Below are 23,995 nucleotides of genomic sequence, written 5' to 3' on the forward strand. Positions count from 1 at the left end.
TATGTGCTTATAGTTTTGCTCGTATAGATTTTACAAGCATATCATTTTTTGGTTCAATTTGAAATGCGAAATTGCCACTATAACAAAATTCGACGTAAATTTAGTAACTTTAAGTTAATCTCTATTATTTTTTATTCCTAATTTTAATTTATAAACGGCTACTGGTGTAAAACTTTTTTTCTATTCAAAATTTTGTAAAGTTATAAATTTACATTATTGCTTTTATGTTTTCGCTCTTTCTTCCAATTTCCTTATGTAAGAACTATTGCTTAATGGCACAAACAGACAAAGATAGCCATTGTACTCTAGAAAACCCAGTTTTGGCGCAGACTTTCGATGAAATCAAAACTTCTGCTGCTGAAGATGAAGAAATTATTGTTCAAATATACGGAAGCGCTCAAAATACAGTTGCTATTTCTCTTGCTTCTATTGAAACAAAGCCAATTACATTCTATGGCGATGATAATTCATTATTAAACTTTGATTTAGCTAATACTACACAAATTACTAACTTAGTCATTAATGGTGCTTTAGCCACATTCATAAACGGTACAGAAACAGCAGCTTTAATCAATGCTCAAGCTTTAACCATTCTTAATTCTTCAATTACAGTTGGAGATGGAAAAACAATCAGTGTCTCTGCTTCCAAATTCACTTTTGATACAAAGGCCGTCCAAAACATTGATGAAATTACTGTTTCCGCAGAGATTATCATTAAACAAGGCACAGCTGCTCAATTTACCAGACAAAAGTCGATTTATCTTACTCAGGAAGATTCAAACTTTACAGCTTATCTTTCCGAAAAGGATTCTACGCTTACTTTTGATAATAATATTGTTTTTAACTTGCAAACAGCTGTTTTACCAATCAAATTCGCTAGCTCTAATCTTAATTTCATTACTGATATCCAAGGCACCGCATTTACCTTAAATATTGTTAATATTACTGAGGAAATCAAAACAATTAATTTTGACATCACAAATGATACGATAATTAGTGTTGATTGCAAGCTAGATACAACACCAATCACAATTACCAACACTGCGCCACTTACAATCAACTCATTGACCTCAAATTCTCCATTTGAATTTAATGTCAAAGGAACGTTAATTGGCAAGACCACAGTTAACAATTTAAACCTCAGAAAATTGAATTTGGTCGAAGATGGCTGTAAAATTACTTTAGAATCGAATCAAACAGTAAATATCAAAGAACTTCAAGTAACAAACAGTTCTATCTTCGTTTCTAACAAGTATACACCTATATCTGTTGAATCTGCTGTGTTTGACTCTGTTTATTATTCAAAATTTTTCAATGAATTTATTCCATTCGAAATTTCAAAGTCATTGACAGTAATTGACTCAACATTGCAGTTCTACATACTCAACTTAAAGACAAATGTCGCATTTAATTACAAAATTGGCTTGAAAGGAACTGGGATTTCCGTAATTCAGTCTAATTCAGGTAAAATTGTAATCAATGCTTCGTATTATAAGGACGAAATGCCAACAGATGACGAAGTGGACCCGATTCTCAACAAATCATGCAATTTCTTTAAGACAAAAGGAACATATTGTTATGATATCACAATAAACCTTCCGGAAACAGGCGTGGTAGGTTTCACTAAATCCACAAGTGTATTAGAGATGGGTTGCCAGAGCTCCGGAGACTCCTCTACCTTCACATACAGAATTGCTGATTATCCTTCGAGAGTTTATCCAGTTTTCTGCTACGAGAACTGCACAGGCTTCCCATGGGCCTTAAAGCAGGGCGAATTCGGTTCGTACATCACTAAATACACTAAGAAGGCCGTTCTACAGATTAATTCGGACATGGACGATCAAAAAGCCTTCAATTTTGATGGAGCTGTTAAAAACAATTTGTATATTGACAGCAACACGACAGATTCATCCTATCCCAAATTATACCTGAAAGTTTCGGATTCAACAAAAGATTATTTGAATGCGATCTATGTTGATAAGGTTAAGATCAAATTTGTTGGATCTCCTCTTTCCATAAACAAGGCCTACTTCAACGATGTTGTATTCCTTGCTGGATCTCAATCAGTTGGAAAAGTTGGATATTTACAAGTCTCTAAAAAGGCTTACGAGACATTGCCGTCCGCGGATCTTGTTGATTACTTCCTGGACGTTCACTCCGAAGCATCCATTACCTTCGCACAAACGAATTACGAATTTGGTGATTCATATGTTCTCCAAAAGAGAGGAGATACCCTTCCTATCCTTGCATTTAACAACAACGATGCTGTTACTGTTAATATTTCGTCATCTACTTTCGAAAATCCGCTTAGATTTGGATTTTTGGAGAATCAAACAGGTCAAAGTATCAAATTCAAGGTCGAAGGTGACTGGCCAAAGGCATGTCTCCTCAATTACGTTGGTTGCAGCGTTACAATGTCATTTTCAACCGGAATTTTACCAATATCTTTCGGATCTGGTTGTTATTTGACTGTTACTGCATCCAAAGAGTTCGTAATTGCACCATTTACTGTCGACAACTTCGCTATTTCGATCGAATCAGCAGAAAAATCGACAATTTCTCAAATTACAGTAAATGGCCAAGGAAAACTCACTTACAAGCTTACAACCATCGATAAGACCATAGTTAATGATAATTCCTATGGTTTAATTGATGTTTTAAAGGTTAATTCTGATATAGATATTCCAGGAACGGCATTACTTGATTTAGGAGAGACAGACATATCAGGTATCTCCATTAAACTGTATGTCATGATCACTGAGACCTATTCCAAGCTTGTTTACACAGGAAAACAGATTCCGAAAGAATTATTTGTTGAATTCTCTGTTTCTGAAGCAGCATATGGTAATATCTCAGCCAGTTTCTTCTCCAATACAGCTATGCTTGTTCAATCCCAGAAATCCAACCTTTCTCTCTGGACAAACATCATAAAACAAAATGTCAAAAACATAACTACGCCAAACACTCCGATTTCCATCGAAATCCAGGCAGCAGAAAGCGTAATCTACGCAGAGATGAAAGGATACAAGCCGCACATCTCGTACCAGATACTAAATGGAACAGAAATTGTCTGGATCTCTCTCGGAGTCGCAGCTTTCGTCGCAATCATCGCTTTGGTCATCTACTGCTGCATAAAGTGGAACAAGAAGAGGCCTTACCAACAGTACGACGAAGAAGGTGGAATTCTTGATGATATAGAAGCAATGGATAACTTGAGCAGAATTTAAAAAATATTTATTTTATTTTTTTATTGTAAAAACATTCTGACATTATCTCAATTTTTTTGACATTCTTAGCTTTTTTGACTCAATATATTTGTCATTGACACATATCTGTCGTTATAGCTGAACATAACACTTTTTGATATTATCTCAATTATTTGTTCTTATTATATTTGTTGTTGACATCCATCTGTCGTCATAGCTGAATATAACACTTTTTGACATTCTTTTTTTTTACATTCAAAGCTTTTATGAATAGGTTACATTTCTAATACTAATGGTGCCTTCCCTGAGAGTGAGAGAAAATTATCAAATATTAGAGCTCGAATAAGCTGCATATGCAATAGGTAGTATAGTAGCTTCTATTCATTTCCCAATATAAAAAAAATCTGGCATTCTCTCAATTTTTTGTTTTTATTATATTTGTCATTGACATCCATCTATCATTACAGCTGGACATACCACCTTTTGACTTATTTTACATTCTCTATGGTAACAACATTAAATTTGAAGACAAATATTGAGTTTTTTTTTTTTTATAGAGTCGTCAGGTACATTAGTAGTCGATTCTGGGGTGAATTATTATGTTTATCCAAACCTTTCTTGTGCAGAAATTGGCGTTGGTGAAAACTCTCAAAGCGCTGTTTATGATAAAAACTCACCTCCAAAAACATTAAACTTAAAAACAAGTATTGAGTTTAATGGTGTTTCCTATCCTGTTAAAATTATTAAAAGTCATGCTTTTCATAGGCTTAAAGGTGTCACTTCTCTCACTTTGCCTCAAAATTTAGAAACTGTTGAAACATATAGTTTTGACCAGATGTATATGACTATTGATACATTGATTTTACCTAATTCTTTGAAATATATTGGCATGCATGCATTTGCTACTAGTTTAATCTCAAATTTCGTCATAGGTAGTAATGTTGAAACAATATTGCACGGTGCATTTTGCAACAATCCAGTAAAGAAGATTATTGTTTCTGATGACAACAATTTTTTCGTTCATGATAAACAATATTCCTTATATAACAAAGAGAAAACAATTTTAATTGCAGCATCATCATATGTGAAAAAGTTTATTGTTCCCAGTACGGTAAAAATTGTTTGGTTTAAAGCTTTTGAATTAAATACTTTGAATTCAATTGTGATTCCTAAAGATGTTGAATTTGAAAATAGTGCTTTGTTTTCTTATTGTACTGAATTAACAACAATCACTATATACGGCAATATGTCGCAAATATCGTCTATCGATTTTATTCGTGGCTGCCCAAAACTCGAAGAGATATATTACTTTGGTCATACACATGTACCTAATAATATCATAAAGAATCCAAACGCTTTTTTGAAAATTGTTGTTTCGGATTCGTCAATTGAATACTTTTCGAATATTAAGACAACTATGTTCCATGAGTACAAGAAAAAGGAAATCACATGTAAGAGCATTTATTATAATTTTAATTTACTCTCTATCTCTGTTTGTATAATAATGTAAATAAAAAGTTTATACTTTATATGTTAACTTAAATTTATAGTTTGATTTGAGCATAAAATGAATTATAATTATTATAATGACTGATAGTTATATGCATTCTACTGTACGGAATATTTCGTAGGGAATTTACTTATTATTTGATTTTTTACAGGGAATTTCCACTAAAAATTTGGTAGTATCCTTTTTATTAATTATTGTCGAATCGATGTGTTATCAAATTGGAAGCAATTTGAAATGGACTTATTCAATTTCCAAGTCAAATTTTGCTGAAAATTTGAACGCCTGCCAACCATTTTTTTTAGAGTCGTCAGGTACATTAGTAGTCGATTCTGGGGTGAATTATTATGTTTATCCAGATCTTTCTTGTGCAGAAATTGGTATTGGTGATAATGCTCAAAGCGCTGTTTATGATAAAAACTCACCTCCAAAAACATTAAACTTAAAAACAAGTATTGAGTTTAATGGTGTTTCCTATCCTGTCAAAACAGTTAAAGGTCATGCCTTTTACAAACTTAAAGGTGTCACTTCTCTCACTTTACCACAAAATTTAGAAATTATTGAATCATTTGGTTTTGACATGATGGATATGACTATCGAAACAGTAGTATTACCAACTTCTCTAAAATATATTGGCATGCATGCATTTGCTACTAGTTTAATCTCAAATTTTGTCATAGGTAGTAATGTTGAAACAATAATACACGGTGCATTTTGCAACAATCCAGTAAAGAAGATTATTGTTTCTGATGACAACAATTTTTTCGTTCATGATAAACAATATTCCTTATATAACAAAGAGAAAACTATTTTAATTGCAGTAACATCATTCGTGAAAGATTTCGTTGTTCCTAATACAGTTAAAATGATTTGGCTAAAAGCCTTTGAATTAAATACTTTGAATTCAATTGTGATTCCGAAAAACGTCACATTTGAAAACGATGTTATATTTTCTTATTGTTATGAATTAAAAACTATTACTTTTTATGGAAATATATCTCAAATATCATCTGGGAGTTTTATCCGATTGTGCCCTAATCTTCAAACAATATATTACTTCGGTAACTCTCAGATACCTAATCGAATTATTCAGAATCCAAACGCTGTTTTGAAAATTGTTGTTTCGGATTCGTCAATTGAATACTTTTCGAATATTAAGACAACTATGTTCCATGAGTACAAGAAAAAGGAAATCACATGTAAGAGCATTTATTATAATTTTAATTTACTCTCTATCTCTGTTTGTATAATAATGTAAATAAAAATTAATTATAACTGAGATTTGCTTTGATAGTACCATATTCACAATAATAAGCATAAAAATTGATGATAAATTTAGAATTATAATAATCTAGAAATTATACTTGCATATGAATTCCATTTGAGAGTAACAGGTATTTACTATTTATAATACTATTCAACTTCACTGCAATGCTAAATTCTGACACACTCTGACACAGTGAGGAATACAGGTGTGAAGAAGATCAGAAAATAAAACTTTAAACAGAAAATTTGAGTGTGCGTCAGAAAGTTGTAGGTGCACCCTTAATTTTCTTAACGGTGCACTTACGCCCCTATGACGCGGCCTTCAATTCAGATGTTTAAGGTTAATTTTCAATGACGCTTCACTCCAGTTGTCAGAAATTTGAATTAAAGTCAGATGGGCGTAAGTGCAGCCTTAAAGACAAGAAAATCAAAAGATAAAATTTTAGGGGTGTATTTATGCGTATATGACATGGTATTTTTCAAGATGCCTCACAATAGTTATCAGAATTTTGAATTAAATTTAGATGATCGTGAGTGTTCTCATTAATAAAAAAAGATGAATGAAAATCTAAATTTAAAAGATAAGTATCACGAATTAAAATAATTATCATAAAGTTCTTTATATTTTGTTGACCGTCGAGCTTTTCGTTTAATATATTCAATGCATGATACAGGAGATTTACCACTAAAATAGATAAGATCATTTGGATCGGCACCGTTATCAAGCAAGAATTCTGTAATCTCAACTGGGTCTTTAAACATTAATTTATCAATTGTAAGGCAATCTCCCAAAATTGTATTTTTTCCTGGAAGATGGAAATTTATTTTCAGGCCATAATTGAGGAGTACCTTTAAAATTTCTATATCATCTTTGTTATTGTTATTTGAAGAAATAAAAAACGATGGACCCATTCGACCTTGTGCATCGACTCTATTGACATCAATTCCCTTTGAACACAATATTTTTGCAATTTTTGGACTCTTTGAACTACAAATCCAGTGCACAGCAGAAGGTGCTTTGATATTCGCTGGAATATCAACTTCCTCAGTAACTTCTGCCAACATTTTGACTGTTTCAACATTAGAATAAAAACATGCAATAGATATTGGTGTTCTAAAATCTTCTGCCATATATGATGGATTAAACTTTGCATCAAGAAGTAAACGAAGTGCAGAATTATTCTGTAATGCAGTTGCATATAAAATCAAAATTGAATCTTTTTCGAGATTTGATTCACAATATTTCTTGAGAAGAATTTCAAAAAATTGCGTATTTTTTAATGTTATTGAATATTTTAAAGCTTTGTTGATCTTATATTTGCATGTATCTGAATATTTTCCAAAGCTATAACCATATTTGAAAAGGAGGTTCAATATATTTGGATTCTTTGATATAGCAAATAAGATTATTGAATTAACATTTTTAGGATTTGAGTATTCTTCAGAAAACAATTTATTTTCGAGACCATCTTGCCCAAAATTGGCTTCATAATAGCGAAAGATGTATTCTACAACATCAACTGAGCCAGTAAAAACGGCAAATTGAAAAGGAGTACAAGATGAACTACTTTCAATATCAATTGGAAAATTGCATTTAATGTGTAAATATTCGAAACATCTGAGTGAATTATGACAAGCAGCAACATGAAATATTGTTAGATAGTCCTCCTTCAAATTATTATAATCAAAATCTAATTGGTAAATACGTTCAAATAGATTTGTGCTATTATTGCTATTCACTAATTTTCGAAGTTCTTCAACATTGTCTCTTGAAATAATGTCAATATAAGATTCCTTGTTCACCTTTAAAATTTATGTTGGCTTTTTTTTGAGTCATCAGTGAATTAAGTCGTTAATTCCACGTTGAATCATTATCTGAACAATGGAATTTCCCGGATCCCAAATAAATGAGAATTCTCAGACATACGATTATTTTTGATTCAAATGCTGTTCGGCATTAAAAGCAAAAATAATCATTTATCTGAGAATTACATTTTTCCGACATTTTTGGGTCGCTTCGCGCCCCTGACAAAAAGTTGGAAAAGTGTATATTTTCATGTCAAACTAAATTCAAGGATCTGAATACAAATCATGATAAAGTTGATAAGAGTGTTTAAGTAGGCCTTTCCAACTTTGAGTATAATTTATGGCAGCAAGGTTGAAACAAGATTCCATTTAACCTTAAATTTACAAATATTCAATTTTCAATCATAAAATTTGCAAAAGGATTAAGTGTTTTGTTTTGCGCTAAACATTTATACAAATAATTCCATAATTGACAGTGAGGAAATTTTGTCATAAAATTTTTTTTTGTCAAAATCTAGATTTTATGAATGGAATTTTCAATTGGGTATCGCGGAAGTTTTCTAAAGCATCAAATACCGCGGCAACATCAATATTATCGCGTATACTATCTATGGTTATAGATCAACAGGACGAAAACTCAGTAAAACTCGAATTATTTAATGATTGGTCGATGAAACTCATTTTACGTAAAGTTTTTTTAAAACCTGAATTAATAAATAACTCGATAGACTTTATAAAGCTCGATTCTGTCTATATTTCTGACTTTTCTTTTAATGGAGCCTATAATTTATCAAAACATGAATGCAACATAGAAACAGTCGTTGTCGAATTATCACTATGCCAAACTGAACACAACGATGTTCATGAGAACGAGCTTACTGCTTCATTACAAAACTTCAGACAACAACTTCCAATCGAAAATCATGTTTCTATACAAGAATGGTTATTTCACTACGTGGAATCAGTGAAGCTAAAAGTCAAGAGATTCACTGCTATTGTCAAAACATCGCCAGATTTGCCTCCTTTAGTTGTAGAAATTCATGATTTTTCTTTTGTAATCAACCATTCAGAAAGCGCCTTATTTTCAGGAAAAGTAGGCAAAATAATGTTGTTTTACGGCTCCAGACTTTCAAAAACTAAAATTGCTGAATCATCAAAAATTTCATTTATCGCGAATTCCGAATCTATTACGTTAAACTTCAACGATGTTGAAGGTACAATCGATCAAACTGTTCTAAAACACTTAGCTACTGTTATAAAATTCATTTTACAATTTATTCCAAAAGAAAATTCGGAATCATCAAAGCAAATCGTTGCTGTTAATATTAAACGATGTAATGCAACTATTGGTGAATACAAATTCAATGTAAACGATACAGAAATCCTAGTAAAAGAAACAAATGTTGATTTGACCATCAAAAGTGTAGATTCCAACCTTGTAACATTCAAAGATCCATTATATATCAATGTAAATTTACCTGTCGGTGATCATTTTGTTCTCCCGCAGAGTTGTTCAATAAATAATATAATTGATTGGGAAGATAAGGTATTTAACTCTAATATTATACGTGTAAAAATCATTACACCTGAAGTTACAGGTAATTTACCGCTTAAAAATTTCTTAAACATGGTAAAAACATTCCAAATGTTTGAATTATTAAAAATTAGCGATGAATCCGACCAATCAATAGTTCCTGTTGCCGTTTCTTTATACTTAACCAAGGCTAAGATGGTTATGGATGATTTTACCTTAGAAACAACGAAATCTCAAATTGGAATTTTTATTTCAACGGAAAAAGATGTTGATATCCAAGTAAATGTTGTTGGAACTAATGTTTACTCAACATTAAACGGTACAACACTTGTCCAATCCAATTCTAATCAGTGCGAATTCGCTTGTGTTGTTAAATTAAGCGATATCATACAAGTAGACTTGAATTTGAACAATTTGGTTGCATGTGTACCTCGTGTAGAAGGAATCAACTTCATTATGGCGTTCGTTGACGAAGTTCTGAAAATTAATGAAAAAAATTCAGGTCCTTCTCCGCAATCTGCCATTAATTTGAACTTTTCCAACATATTTATAGACTATATGACCTTCAAAATGCCTGCAAGACTGTTGGCAAACGTTCTAGATGCAAAAGTTTTTCTGACATTAGTTGATAACTCGCTTAAAGGCACTGCAGTAGCTGCTCTATCTGTTTTTATGTCGAATCTACGCCAGCCTTTACCTCTGAAAGCTTTATCAAGTCCGAATTTGTTGTCAAGACACGGATTTGCTCAAATTTTAAAGGGAGTTCTCAACGATGTTAACTTTTCTTTACAGGATAACACCAGATTCTCATGCTCTATCAACCATCCAACAGTTGCTGTTGGTTTGTGCTCGGATTCCTTTAATTTGCTTTTATCTCTTTATGCTCACATTTTATATGGTCTAGAATACGGAGATATCAAGTTAAATGTGCAGCCAAAGCCTAGTATATCACAAGATATCATCAAAGAGCAGCTAATGGAATCAATGAGACTCTCTTTTATAAATGTGAAAAATTCTGAAGAAAAATTTACATCTTCAGAAAAATTTACAACTTCAGAAAATTTTGAAGATCAAAAATCTGAAAATATTAATGAATCTGAAAATGTAATGAGTTCTGAAAACAAAAATGAAAATTTGGAAAAATTTTCACATTCAAATTCTGAGATTCAACTCGAATCACCGAAAAGTGAGCCGGAGATATCCATTTCTATAACAGGAGTAACTGTTTCTATTTTGTTTTACGGTGGATATGACTTCGAAAAAATATTTGATCTCAGAATACTTCAAAAAACGCCAGAATTCACAAATGATGATGAAGTTCTTGATGATGGATTCGAATACGTGCTTACAAGAAATGAAAATCCTTCATTGGAGATAGATACAGTTGTTTCATTAAATTTGGGAATATTTTTGAACGACGACATCAGTTTAAGAGTCATTGCCAACTCAAGCATGCTAGATGTAATCGACCACATACCAGAATCAAAAGCTAGATTGATGCTCGGCCTGGAAGAAAGAGAAAAACAAATTTCTGTCATTTTCGATATTATGAAAAGTGACAATTTACGATTATCGGTTGAATTACCAAGTCTTGGGATATTTATCACACAAAACCAGATTGACTTTTTAATTGATTTCTTCGACAGATCGATTCCAATTTTTGAAAGCGATGAAATTGAGAGGCCTCTCAAATTTGACTTTTTCGCGATAAAAGGTTCTTCATTTTTAATCAACGCGCACTTCACTTTTGGCCTATCTGTATCGATAGAAGATGTTACAATTACATTGCCAATGTGTGCGTTTGCTAGTATATCATCCAAAGAAGAACTTGTCGCGAGATTATCTGAATTTTACTTTGATTCATTAGCATGGTCCGCTTTTTCTGTTGCAAGCGGATTACCTGTCTTATCTAACTTCAAGAGGATAGGACTCGCAGTTTATAATTTGTTTAGAAACTTCGGTGGCCGTTCATTTTCAATTTTGATGAGAACTCTGGCCACAGAAGTCTTAAATGCAGGAACATGTGCTACATCATTGACAGAGACCTTGTTGTCCATCGCTGTTGAAGCAGGAGCTGGAGATGAAGATTGGAGAAGATCTCCAATCGCTTCTTTGATTGTAACTCATAGAATTGGTGCAATTCCGAATGTTGTTTTGATGCCTGGTTTGAAATTGGCATCAGGAGCAACAAAAATGTTGAAATACGTGAAAGATAAAGTTAATCCGAATGCAAGACAGGAAAGAAAGAGAACAAAGCCTATATAAGATTATATATATAGTATATGATTGTTTGTTTTAAATATATAGTTTAAAGTAATTGTTTTTTAGCATTTTTGATAAGAAAATTCACAAATACACTTGAATAAATAATAAATTAATTGCGAGATTTATAAAACGTTTGACTAATAGTAAATTTATTTCATATGAATTATCATTTTGGTCAAATACTTTTACTACATTGAGATTGCGAAACTTTGACCAACAAGAGTGTTATGTGCACTCTTGTCGGCTGATATGTGTCATTCCTGGAGATATTGCCGCTGTATGTCTCCCAGAATGGCACATTGTTCCGCAATCATATTCTGATTGCGAAACTTTGACCAACAAGATTGTTATGTGCACTCTTGTCGGCTGATATATGTCATTCTTAGAAACAGACACCATTATATTTATATAAATATAATGAATTCAAAAAAATATCATTTCGGAATATAAAACATCTTTATTTAATAATTAATATACTATACAATAATGATCAAAATCTAATTTTGAGATCCTTTATAACATTATTGTAAAAATAAAATAATCAAGCAAAGCTATTTTATCTTCTAATTCTTTTCTTCCTCTTTTTATCTTGTGTTACTCTTTCTTTTCTGATTTAGGCAACTTTTCGCTATCAAGGAGGTTCTTCAGCCTGTTCCTTCAGAAAAACTTCATGCAGATATCAAAATATTTTGATTCGTTTGAAACATGTTATGGGTAATTAAGTGTTCTAGGTGGTTTTTGCAATTTGAAGTTATTTGAGGTAAGATATGATACAAATAAAATAATATGAAGAGCTGCAAATAAATATCTGAAGACATTTCTTTGCTTCTCTGGTGAAATTGATAAAATTTCGTTCATGAATTTCGTAGGAGCCTTGAATGCAAGGCGAACTGTATCAACAAGGTTAGCTTTCTCTTTAAGACGATCTTCTTCGAGATATGGCTGGTTGAGAGGTACGGATGATGTTGTTGAAGAATATTCTTCCGAAGTGACGGAGCTTGTTGATGATCTGGATGGGGTATATGCTTGTCTCTTTTGTGGTTTTGTACTTGTTGATAAGTAATCGATTCTAAGGTTTGCAACGTGTTCTCTGCTTGGAGCAAGCTGTAATGTAGCTCTCTTACCTTTAGATTCCATGAATTCACGAAGTTGAAGAATCATTGTACGTTTTAAATATGGTGGATCGATTTGAAGATCATTTTTACGGCACATGTTCAATAAGGCCTGGGCTGAGTTATTCGCAAGATCTTCCCAGTCAAAAGCAGCATCGCCTCCCAACGAAAAACCAAATAATGGATCGTTTGCTGAGATTGGAAAGAACTTACGCTGCGCAAACATTGTCACGTTTTTGCTTCATTTCGAAATTTCGATGTTTGACACCAAAGATTTTACAAAGTTTACATTTGTAAAGAGTTATTTTTGGCATTTTGTAAAGTATGTATTTTTGCCATTAGTTGCCGCAAAACTTTCTCGTCAAATCACAAAAGTGTCATAATCTCATAGCTGGAGTCGCTGCTGGGATACTATGCAGCATTTGATATGGCCATCATAGCGCTGCTCCATCCACATCAGCAAATGATTTCGGCATCAGATCTCCACTTGGTCTTCCATGAGAGTACTGCAAGCCAGAAGTGCAATACCTATGCAGCCTAGCTACATTGATATAGTAGCTAGGCTCCAAGGATATTGTGTTTCGTGGAATATTAGTTACACGTAATTGCCCTCATACGCTATACTGCTGTTCCTTGATTATTAACGGTGCATGAATGTAGAATAACTCGAATGAAGCCAAGTCCTTCCGATGTCTCTTATTTGATGAGAGGCCTCGGAAGAATTATGCCTTAAAGTACTCTTCCTATGGCTCTCTGGTCCTCAAATGGTTAAAGATTCTTTCAATTAGTCGTATATGGCATATTTCTTCCGAAGTCTCTTATTTGATGAGAGGCCTCGGAAGAATTATACCATAAAGTAGTATACTTGTGATCTCTGACTCTTTTCAGGTCAGAGAATGTAAATTTATTCTAATAGGACAAAGTTCTGCTGAAGTATCATATGCGATACTTCAGCAGAACTTTGCCCTAAGGTAATAAAGTTGTGGTACTTGGCCCACAAAGAGAGGGAGAACATGTCTGCAATTAAATAATAGTCTGGATGTTTCTCAAATGAGGAAAGAAATACAAACAAAATAAAGTGACCCGCCGTTGAACCTTCACTTATATTAAATTCTGCATGACAATCTTATTGGGATTATCATCAAAAATGGAAGGAATATTTTCGAAATATGTTGAAAAACGATTTTTGATTCCCCGAAATATGTAACCATCCTTAAATTCGAGTGTATTAGTGAATTAACATTAAATTATTATGGGATGTTTATTATCAAATAATGCCAGCTTTACTAAATCTACCTTTCAATACGAGATAAAGGTATTAGAAAATTTATTGTTTGGCATCTGTAGCACCATGTTGAATTAAGAATTGGACAATTTCTGTTGAATTAGCTTTGAATGCAATACTAAGGGGGCATTCATTAATATCGAGAGAATTTCATAAAACAATGATAAATATGAAAAGGAAGAGAATTCTATCAGACAATGATAAATATGAAAAGAAAGAGATTTTTATAAAACAATGATAAATATGAAGAGAAAGAAATTTTTATAAAACAATGATAAATATGAAAAGAAAGAGATTTTTATAAAACAATGATAAATATGAAGAGAAAGAAATTTTTATAAAACAATGATAAATATGAAAAGAAAGAGATTTTTGTAAAACAATGATAAATATGAAGAGAAAGAGAATTTCATAAAACAATGATAAATATGAAGAGAAAGAGAATTTTATAGAATAATGATAAATATGAAAAGAAAGAGAATTTCATAAATCATTGATAAATATAAAAAGAAAGAGAATCCAATAAAAAAATGATAAATATGAAAAGAAAGAGAATAAGTTTCATGTTAACATCAGCACCATGCTCAACTAAGAATTGAACAATTTCTATTGAATTCGAATTAATGGCAATACTAAGGGGACATTCATTAATATCGAAAAAATTTCATAAAGCAATGATAAATATGAAAAGAAAGAGATTTTTATAAAACATTGATAAATATGAAGAGAAAGAGAATTCCGTAAAACAATGATAAATAGGAAAAGAAAGATAATTTTATAAAACAATGATAAATATGAAGAGAAAGAGAATGTCACAAAACAATGATAAATATCAAAAGAAAGAGAATGCAATAAAACAATGATAAATATCAAAAGAAAGAGAATTATATCAAACATTGATAAATATGAAAAGAAAGAGAATTTCATAAAACAATGATAAATATGAAGAGAAAGAGAATGTAATAAAACAATGATAAATATGAAGAGAAAGAGAATTTTATAGAATAATGATAAATATGAAAAGAAAGAGAATTATATCAAACAATGATAAATATGAAAAGAAAGAGATTTTTATAAAACATTGATAAATATGAAGAGAAAGAGAATTCCGTAAAACAATGATAAATAGGAAAAGAAAGATAATTTTATAAAACAATGATAAATATGAAGAGAAAGAGAATGTCACAAAACAATGATAAATATGAAGAGAAAGAGAATGTCACAAAACAATGATAAATATCAAAAGAAAGAGAATCCAATAAAACAATGATAAATATGAAAAGAAAGAGAATTTCATAAAACAATGATAAATATGAAGAGAAAGAGAATGTAATAAAACAATGATAAATATGAAGAGAAAGAGAATTTTATAGAATAATGATAAATATGAAAAGAAAGAGAATGCCATAAAACAATGATAAATATGAAGAGAAAAAGAACGTCATAAATCATTGATAAATATAAAAAGAAAGAGAATCCAATAAAACAATGATAAATATGAAGAGAAAGAGAATTTTATAAAACAATGATAAATATGAAGAGAAAGAAATTTTTATAAAACAATGATAAATATGAAGAGAAAGAGAATTTCATAAAACAATGATAAATATGAAGAGAAAGAGAATTTTATAGAATAATGATAAATATGAAAAGAAAGAGAATTTCATAAATCATTGATAAATATAAAAAGAAAGAGAATCCAATAAAAAAATGATAAATATGAAAAGAAAGAGAATAAGTTTCATGTTAACATCAGCACCATGCTCAACTAAGAATTGAACAATTTCTATTGAATTCGAATTAATGGCAATACTAAGGGGACATTCATTAATATCGAAAAAATTTCATAAAGCAATGATAAATATGAAAAGAAAGAGATTTTTATAAAACATTGATAAATATGAAGAGAAAGAGAATTCCGTAAAACAATGATAAATAGGAAAAGAAAGAGAATGTAATAAAACAATGATAAATATGAAGAGAAAGAAATTTTTATAAAACAATGATAAATATGAAAAGAAAGAGATTTTTGTAAAACAATGATAAATATGAAGAGAAAGAGAATTCCGTAAAACAATGATAAATATGAAAAGAATGAGAATTCCATAAAACAATGATTAATATGAAAAGAAAGAGAATGTAATAAAACAATGATAAATATGAAAAGAAAAAGAATGCCATAAAACAATGATAAATATGAAAAGAAAGAGAATAAGTTTCATGTTAACATCAGCACCATGCTCAACTAAGAATTGAACAATTTCTATTGAATTCGAATTAATGGCAATACTAAGGGGACATTCGTTAATATCGAAAAAATTTCATAAAGCAATGATAAATATGAAGAGAAAGAGATTTTTATAAAACATTGATAAATATGAAGAGAAAGAGAATTCCGTAAAACAATGATAAATAGGAAAAGAAAGATAATTTTATAAAACAATGATAAATATGAAGAGAAAGAGAATGTCACAAAACAATGATAAATATCAAAAGAAAGAGAATCCAATAAAACAATGATAAATATGAAAAGAAAGAGAATTTCATAAAACAATGATAAATATGAAGAGAAAGAGAATGTAATAAAACAATGATAAATATGAAGAGAAAGAGAATTTTATAGAATAATGATAAATATGAAAAGAAAGAGAATTATATCAAACAATGATAAATATGAAAAGAAAGAGAATCCAATAAAACAATGATAAATATGAAGAGAAAGAGAATTTTATAAAACAATGATAAATATGAAGAGAAAGAAATTTTTATAAAACAATGATAAATATGAAGAGAAAGAGAATTTCATAAAACAATGATAAATATGAAGAGAAAGAGAATTTTATAGAATAATGATAAATATGAAAAGAAAGAGAATTTCATAAATCATTGATAAATATAAAAAGAAAGAGAATCCAATAAAAAAATGATAAATATGAAAAGAAAGAGAATAAGTTTCATGTTAACATCAGCACCATGCTCAACTAAGAATTGAACAATTTCTATTGAATTCGAATTAATGGCAATACTAAGGGGACATTCGTTAATATCGAAAAAATTTCATAAAGCAATGATAAATATGAAAAGAAAGAGATTTTTATAAAACATTGATAAATATGAAGAGAAAGAGAATTCCGTAAAACAATGATAAATATGAAAAGAAAGATAATTTCATAAAACAATGATAAATATGAAAAGAAAGATAATTTCATAAAACAATGATAAATATGAAAAGAAAGAGATTTTTATAAAACATTGATAAATATGAAGAGAAAGAGAATGCCATAAAACAATGATAAATATGAAAAGAAAGAGAATTCTATAAAACAATGATAAATATGAAAAGAAAGAGAATTTCATAAAACAATGATAAATATGAAAAGAAAGATAATTATATCAAACAATGATAAATATGAAAAGAAAGAGAATGCCATAAAACAATGATAAATATGAAGAGAAAAAGAACGTCATAAATCATTGATAAATATAAAAAGAAAGAGAATCCAATAAAAAAATGATAAATATGAAAAGAAAGAGAATAAGTTTCATGTTAACATCAGCACCATGCTCAACTAAGAATTGAACAATTTCTATTGAATTCGAATTAATGGCAATACTAAGGGGACATTCATTAATATCGAAAAAATTTCATAAAACAATGATAAATATGAAAAGAAAGAGATTTTTATAAAACATTGATAAATATGAAGAGAAAGAGAATCCAATAAAACAATGATAAATATGAAAAGAAAGAGAATGTAATAAAACAATGATAAATATGAAAAGAAAGAGAATTTCATAAAACAATGATAAATATGAAAAGAAAGATAATATCATAAAACAATGATAAATATGAAAAGAAAGAGAATGCCATAAAACAATGATAAATATGAAGAGAAAAAGAACGTCATAAATCATTGATAAATATAAAAAGAAAGAGAATCCAATAAAAAAATGATAAATATGAAAAGAAAGAGAATAAGTTTCATGTTAACATCAGCACCATGCTCAACTAAGAATTGAACAATTTCTATTGAATTCGAATTAATGGCAATACTAAGGGGACATTCATTAATATCGAAAAAATTTCATAAAACAATGATAAATATGAAAAGAAAGAGATTTTTATAAAACATTGATAAATATGAAAAGAAAGAGATTTTTATAAAACATTGATAAATATGAAGAGAAAGAGAATCCAATAAAACAATGATAAATATGAAAAGAAAGAGAATTTTATAAAACAATGATAAATATGAAGAGAAAGATAATATCATAAAACAATGATAAATATGAAGAGAAAGAGAATGTCACAAAACAATGATAAATATCAAAAGAAAGAGAATGCAATAAAACAATGATAAATATCAAAAGAAAGAGAATTATATCAAACATTGATAAATATGAAGAGAAAGAGAATCCAATAAAACAATGATAAATATCAAAAGAAAGATAATTTCATAAAACAATGATAAATATGAAAAGAAAGATAATGTCACAAAACAATGATAAATATGAAGAGAAAGAGAATACTATCAAATAATGATAAATATGAAGAGAAAGAGAATTTCATAAATCATTGATAAATATGAAGAGAAAGAGAATTTCATAAATCATTGATAAATATGAAAAGAAAGAGAATAAGTTTCATGTTAACATCAGCACCATGCTCAACTAAGAATTGAACAATTTCTATTGAATTCGAATTAATGGCAATACTAAGGGGACATTCGTTAATATCGAAAAAATTTCATAAAGCAATGATAAATATGAAAAGAAAGAGATTTTTATAAAACATTGATAAATATGAAAAGAATGAGAATCCAATAAAACAATGATAAATATGAAAAGAAAGAGATTTTTATAAAACATTGATAAATATGAAGAGAAAGATAATATCATAAAACAATGATAAATATGAAAATAAAAAGAATGTAATCAAACAATGATTAATATGAAAAGAATGAGAATCCAATAAAACAAAATTAAATATGAAAAGAAAAAGAATTCTATAAAACAATGATAAATATGAAAAGAAAGAGAATGTCACAAAACAATGATAAATATGAAGAGAAAGAGAATTTCATAAAACAATGATAAATATGAAGAGAAAGAGAATTTTATAGAATAATGATAAATATGAAAAGAAAGAGAATTTCATAAATCATTGATAAATATAAAAAGAAAGAGAATCCAATAAAAAAATGATAAATATGAAGAGAAAGAGATTATAAATATCGTTGATATCTTCTCCATTAGAAAGTAAATAAGACGCAACATCATAATTTCCGAAATGCATACTTTCTGCTATTGAATCAAAAGTTTGTCCAAAATTTGATTTAAGGTAGTCAGCAATTTCATAGTTATGAGAATCCAATGCTGTATTAATCATGTCATCAAATGATTTACCATCTTCTATCATTTCCATAAAAATCTCTTTATTTCCACCTTGAATGGCATATTCTTCGGATTTTTTAGTATAATAAGCTCCTAAATTTTTCAAGTAATTGAAACACAATTCTGATCCACATTTAATTGCACAATCAAGTGGAGTGATATAATTAATCTCCTCATTAATATCAAGATTTGGGAATTTACTCTTAAGATCATCAATTTTATCCCATGCAATATAGTATAAAGGTGATTCTGTTGAATATAAATTCAGAATTTCTTCTTCTTTCATTTCAGGTTCGAAATTTTCAAATTTGAAACCTTTGTAATGTAGAAGCGCCGCCAATTTCTCATTTTCCGGCTTGATAATGCCTGGAAATCTGTTTGATACCTCTTGATAAAGTTCTGAAAATAATTTAATTTCTCTAAAACGAATTTGTGAAAAAATATCAATCAAATAAAGCGCACTTTTGAAATGTATTTTGTGGGTTGTAATTAATTCGATAATTTGTGAAGATATTTGTAAAATATTATTTGAGTTGACGCCCCAAATAGTTTTTGATGCTTGATCTAGGTATTCAAATACTTTAATTGGCTTAAGGTCACTGTAATTACATTCATTTTCATTTTTAGGCTGCTCGGAACTGAACATGTTTTGTAAAATTTTTGGTTTAAGGTTGTCTTTCCGACCACATCTTTACTTTATTTTTGACATAAAGGCAAAAATATTTTATTGTAAAAAAACTCCAATTCTCATAAATGAGCATGATAGAATTTATAAATACTCTCAATACACAATTTGAACCTCTCAGAGTATATTTGAACCCTCTCAATTTGGAAATGTTATTTATGACCAAGCTACAACTCTCTGCCACTTCACTAATCTTTTAGCACCAAAAGATTTCTCCATCAAGCTCTCATTGACAGGACTTCGGAAATTCCTCTGAAATTTCATTTTAAAATTCATATAGATATTTCTAATTTTTGTTAATTATTTGATTTATGAAAATTACTTTGGTTTTTCTTCAAAAATGAGAGAAATCGGAATTGAATTTTTAGTAATTTTTATTTTTCAATTCGAAATTAAGAGCTACATCTATCTGTTATTATAACTTTGTTCTCCAATTGATTGAAATTCTAATGTTCCGTTTATGAAGTTTACAAAAGATGAGCGAGGATTGGTATAAGAAAGCAATTATCGCCATCGATAATGTTATGCAACATCCAGCTGCTATATTATTCAATTCTCCTTATGAAGCTGAACCTGACACTGAATCAGACTATTATCAAGTGATTAAAAATCCACAAGATTTTGGATCGATCAAGAAGCGCTTAGAAAACAAACAATATAAGAAAATTGATGAGGTAGTCACAGATGTTGAGCTTATTTATAAGAATACAAAGCAATTCTATGGAGAAGGTGAAATTACTTTATTAGCTAACCATTGCTTCAAGCAATTCATGAAACAACTTAGAAAGAACGATATACTTCCATTTAGTAAATGGTGTAATGAAGTTTTCCGCCTTAGAACAAGATTTGCTGAATTAATGTCCAATCTACCAAACAAAGTCCGCCAATTCTCATCATCTATTAATCAGGGTAGAACAACTAAACAGACTACACCTATAATTAGCGAAAGCGAGTTACAAAGATTTATTGCAGCCGCAGAAAAGCTTCAATCAGAGGAAGATCAGAAAGAAATGATCAGAATATTGAATGAAAACCAGCCAGAGCTCGATGTTGGCTCCTCAGAGATTCTTCTTGAAATTACTCGCTTAAATCATCAAACATTCAACGCTCTGAAGAAATACATGACAGAAGCTCTTGAACGCAAGGGATTACGCTATCCTGACTAATTTATATATATTGTTTTTCTCAAATATTATTGTGATATCTGAATTAATATAAATAAAGAAACTAAATTATTCTAATTCTTTATGTATTTTCAATAGTAACTATTTAGAGAATATGTTAAGACATTTTATAAAAGATTTTTTATTTTTTAATATTAAATTGAATGAAAATACATGTTGTTAATTAGAAACAAAGTTCAGACCAAGAAGCAAATGTGCTGATCTGCGTGCAACTGGGAAATATACAGGAGCTTCACAGGTGATTCTCTTTTCAACAATCTTTTGAACAGTAACTGTCTTTTCAATTACTTTTTCTGTTACTGTTGGTACATATGTTGGAACAACTGTTGTTACAACTCTTTCAATTACTTTTTCTGTTACTGTTGGTACATATGTTGGAACAACTGTTGTTACAACTCTTTCGACCACTTTTTCTGTTACTGTTGGTACATATGTTGGAACAACTGTTGTTACAACTTTTTCTGTCACTGTTGGAACATATGTGGGTACATATGTTGGAACAATTGTTGTTACAACTCTTTCAACAATCGTTGGAACATAGGATGTCACAACTTTTTCTGTGACTGTAGGAACTTCGACTGTTCTAACGAATTCTTCATCGTTTGAGCTTAAATTATAGAGTACACAAGATGAATCGTGAAGAATATTATTAAATATGTTAACATTCTTCACAATATAATTAATATTCTGTCCAAAGTTGAGACAAGTCATCATAACATTGATAGAATATTCAATATATAAAACAGGAATCTCCGTCATATTATCAAATGTGCATCTTGAGACTTTTGCCGTATTGGATTGTTCAATTGCTATTGCACAGCAGCCATTTGGAGCCGTATTGTTATAGAAAGAACAGCCTAGGATATCAATCTGGGAGTAATTAGCAACAACACATCCAAAATACAGATTGGCTCTGTTATATGAGAAATTAGAATCTTGGATTGAGGAATTGTAGCATGACATGACCCAAATAGCACCAATAGAATCATTTCCCAAATTGTTCTCGAATGTACTACTATATACGTTAATTGACCCAAGAAGAGCTGCAATTGCACCACCATAAGTTGCAGTACAGCTATCAAATCTGGAATTGGTAACAGTAACGTTTGTTCCATTAGAGAATATTGCTCCACCACACTGTAACTGGATGGAATATCCTGTGGCGTAGAGATTAGAGAAAGATGATGATTCAACACGTATCTCATCAGGATTTGCAAAGATTCTATCATGAAGAGTTAATGATTCTGTACTAAACGCAGAACCATCTGTATGTAATCTCAAGCCATTGTGGAAAATGCGATGATTGTTTAATTGGTTGCTATAAGATGTGCAGCACACTAGCATGCATGTGAACGATGTTAGTACTAGTGTATAGAACACGTTTGCAATGCGCATTTTAATAAAATGATGTCCGTTAAGGCTGAAATTTTTCAAAGCAAGGTACATCAAAATTGAATTGAAAAAAATCGTCAATTTGTTTGAGAGCTCATTTTTTGCACGGGGATGGCAGAAACACAATGTTGGTTGAAAGACGTACATTCTATTGTCCTAAATGAGGTAATGATTACAAAATGGATACAATTGATTAAATGAATTTGAAGGATGATAATGTACGTTAAAGTACTCAAACTTCTCACTAGGAAAATATAAATGAGTCATCTGTGTTGGATACAATTCATCTGATTCTATGTGTATTCGACTCAATTCAAAAAGAACAATAATTTTGTCATTACTTTGAGAATGATCATGGGAAATTAGAGATTTATTTAGGTAGTCCAATATATTTGTTTGATTGAATCCTCTCAAAAACTTATTGGTGAAGAAAATTATTTTTCAAAGAAAGATATGAACTTAACAGCATAATGTATTTATATAATGCACTGACCACATATTGTGTTATTGTGTTTTTTCTATGGTGAATTTCTTTACATCGATAATTTCAAAGAATTTCAAAATTTAGGTTGAAATTTGCAAAATAAATAAGAAACAATGGTATGAATTATTATTGAAAAGTTCTATTTTGTATATTTTTACATCATAAACTAAATTTTCGACTAAAAATAATCAAATCCAATGAAATATCAAGAAAACAAACCGTGAACAGTAAGGTTGGATTGATTTACCACAGTGTTTCTAATAAAGAAAGAAAATAATGATATCAAATCATTGGATCTTCTAAAATAGTTTTAATAAAGGTATCAATGTGGTTTTTAGATGCTGGTAAGTTGATCTGTGATGTTTCTTTTCCAAATCCGATGCTTTTCATTGATGATCTTAAATTGTCAAGAGTTTGATTGCGTGATGATATAATTGATGATGATTTGATGCCATTTGAGGTTAATTTCGTCAAAAGGAATTGATAATTACTCCATTGACCTTTTCCTTTCGATTCTAAGCGGCCAAATTCGTCAAAAATGATGATTGAACGCTTACTTGGTAATTTCATTGAGTCAAAGAAGTTTTTGGTATTAGAAAGAGCATTTTGATCAAACTTCCAAAGCATTCCATCTTCTCTCACTCTTTCACGAGGTCTTACGAATGGAAATCTTTCTTCTTTGCCATTTCCGAATACTACAATATCGTATCCCTTTCTAACTCCTTTTTCTTTTAATAATGGCTGATAAAAGCCAAAAATTGGAATATCTTTTGCCAATGCATGTGCAATAATGTCTTTAAATATAGTTGTCTTTCCGCTACCTATTGGACCATTCAAATTATACCAATTTGATAACATTTAAAGAAATTTGACAC

General features: G+C 29.9%; 8 protein-coding genes across 8 annotated transcripts, besides 4 other annotated features; 4 read left to right on the forward strand and 4 right to left on the reverse strand.

Annotated features, from left to right (window-relative positions):
- Positions 1-216: 216 nt before the first annotated feature.
- Positions 217-3,482, forward strand: TVAGG3_0278510 (uncharacterized protein; the record flags this gene model as incomplete). The annotated part of the gene is made up of 1 exon (XM_001311740.1): positions 273-3,227. The coding sequence occupies one exon, from the start codon at positions 273-275 to the stop codon at positions 3,225-3,227; it is 2,955 nt and encodes a 984-aa protein (XP_001311741.1).
- A 1,439-nt stretch (positions 3,483-4,921) lies between these two features.
- Positions 4,922-5,971, forward strand: TVAGG3_0278520 (ribonuclease inhibitor domain-containing protein; the record flags this gene model as incomplete). Its single annotated transcript, XM_001311739.1, has 1 exon — positions 4,922-5,971. One exon carries the CDS (start codon positions 4,922-4,924, stop codon positions 5,969-5,971), a length of 1,050 nt encoding a protein of 349 aa, XP_001311740.1.
- Positions 5,972-6,235: 264 nt separating this feature from the next.
- Positions 6,236-6,262: a mobile genetic element.
- Positions 6,236-6,262: a terminal%2Cinverted (terminal inverted repeat of tvBac_53III transposon ID:TVAGG3_0278530).
- A 6-nt stretch (positions 6,263-6,268) lies between these two features.
- Positions 6,269-6,395: a mobile genetic element.
- Positions 6,396-6,567: 172 nt separating this feature from the next.
- TVAGG3_0278550 (spectrin binding) lies at positions 6,568-7,110 on the reverse strand (the record flags this gene model as incomplete). The annotated part of the gene is made up of 1 exon (XM_001311738.1): positions 6,568-7,110. The coding sequence occupies one exon, from the start codon at positions 7,108-7,110 to the stop codon at positions 6,568-6,570; it is 543 nt and encodes a 180-aa protein (XP_001311739.1).
- Positions 7,111-8,308: 1,198 nt separating this feature from the next.
- Positions 8,309-11,584, forward strand: TVAGG3_0278560 (uncharacterized protein; the record flags this gene model as incomplete). The annotated part of the gene is made up of 1 exon (XM_001311737.1): positions 8,309-11,584. The coding sequence occupies one exon, from the start codon at positions 8,309-8,311 to the stop codon at positions 11,582-11,584; it is 3,276 nt and encodes a 1,091-aa protein (XP_001311738.1).
- Positions 11,585-13,348: 1,764 nt separating this feature from the next.
- Positions 13,349-13,758: a mobile genetic element.
- Positions 13,759-19,142: 5,384 nt separating this feature from the next.
- Positions 19,143-20,037, reverse strand: TVAGG3_0278580 (protein ubiquitination; the record flags this gene model as incomplete). The annotated part of the gene is made up of 1 exon (XM_001311736.1): positions 19,143-20,021. One exon carries the CDS (start codon positions 20,019-20,021, stop codon positions 19,143-19,145), a length of 879 nt encoding a protein of 292 aa, XP_001311737.1.
- Positions 20,038-20,536: 499 nt separating this feature from the next.
- Positions 20,537-21,226, forward strand: TVAGG3_0278590 (acetylation-dependent protein binding; the record flags this gene model as incomplete). The annotated part of the gene is made up of 1 exon (XM_001311735.1): positions 20,537-21,226. One exon carries the CDS (start codon positions 20,537-20,539, stop codon positions 21,224-21,226), a length of 690 nt encoding a protein of 229 aa, XP_001311736.1.
- Positions 21,227-21,403: 177 nt separating this feature from the next.
- Positions 21,404-22,690, reverse strand: TVAGG3_0278600 (pectin lyase-like family; the record flags this gene model as incomplete). The annotated part of the gene is made up of 1 exon (XM_001311734.1): positions 21,404-22,690. The coding sequence occupies one exon, from the start codon at positions 22,688-22,690 to the stop codon at positions 21,404-21,406; it is 1,287 nt and encodes a 428-aa protein (XP_001311735.1).
- A 638-nt stretch (positions 22,691-23,328) lies between these two features.
- TVAGG3_0278610 (cancer-related nucleoside-triphosphatase family) lies at positions 23,329-23,991 on the reverse strand (the record flags this gene model as incomplete). Its single annotated transcript, XM_001311733.1, has 1 exon — positions 23,403-23,978. One exon carries the CDS (start codon positions 23,976-23,978, stop codon positions 23,403-23,405), a length of 576 nt encoding a protein of 191 aa, XP_001311734.1.
- Between the last annotated feature and the right edge of the window lie 4 nt (positions 23,992-23,995).

The sequence above is a fragment of the Trichomonas vaginalis genome, chromosome V, assembly GCF_026262505.1.
Source record: "Trichomonas vaginalis G3 chromosome V, whole genome shotgun sequence".
Lineage (NCBI taxonomy): Eukaryota > Parabasalia > Trichomonadida > Trichomonadidae > Trichomonas > Trichomonas vaginalis.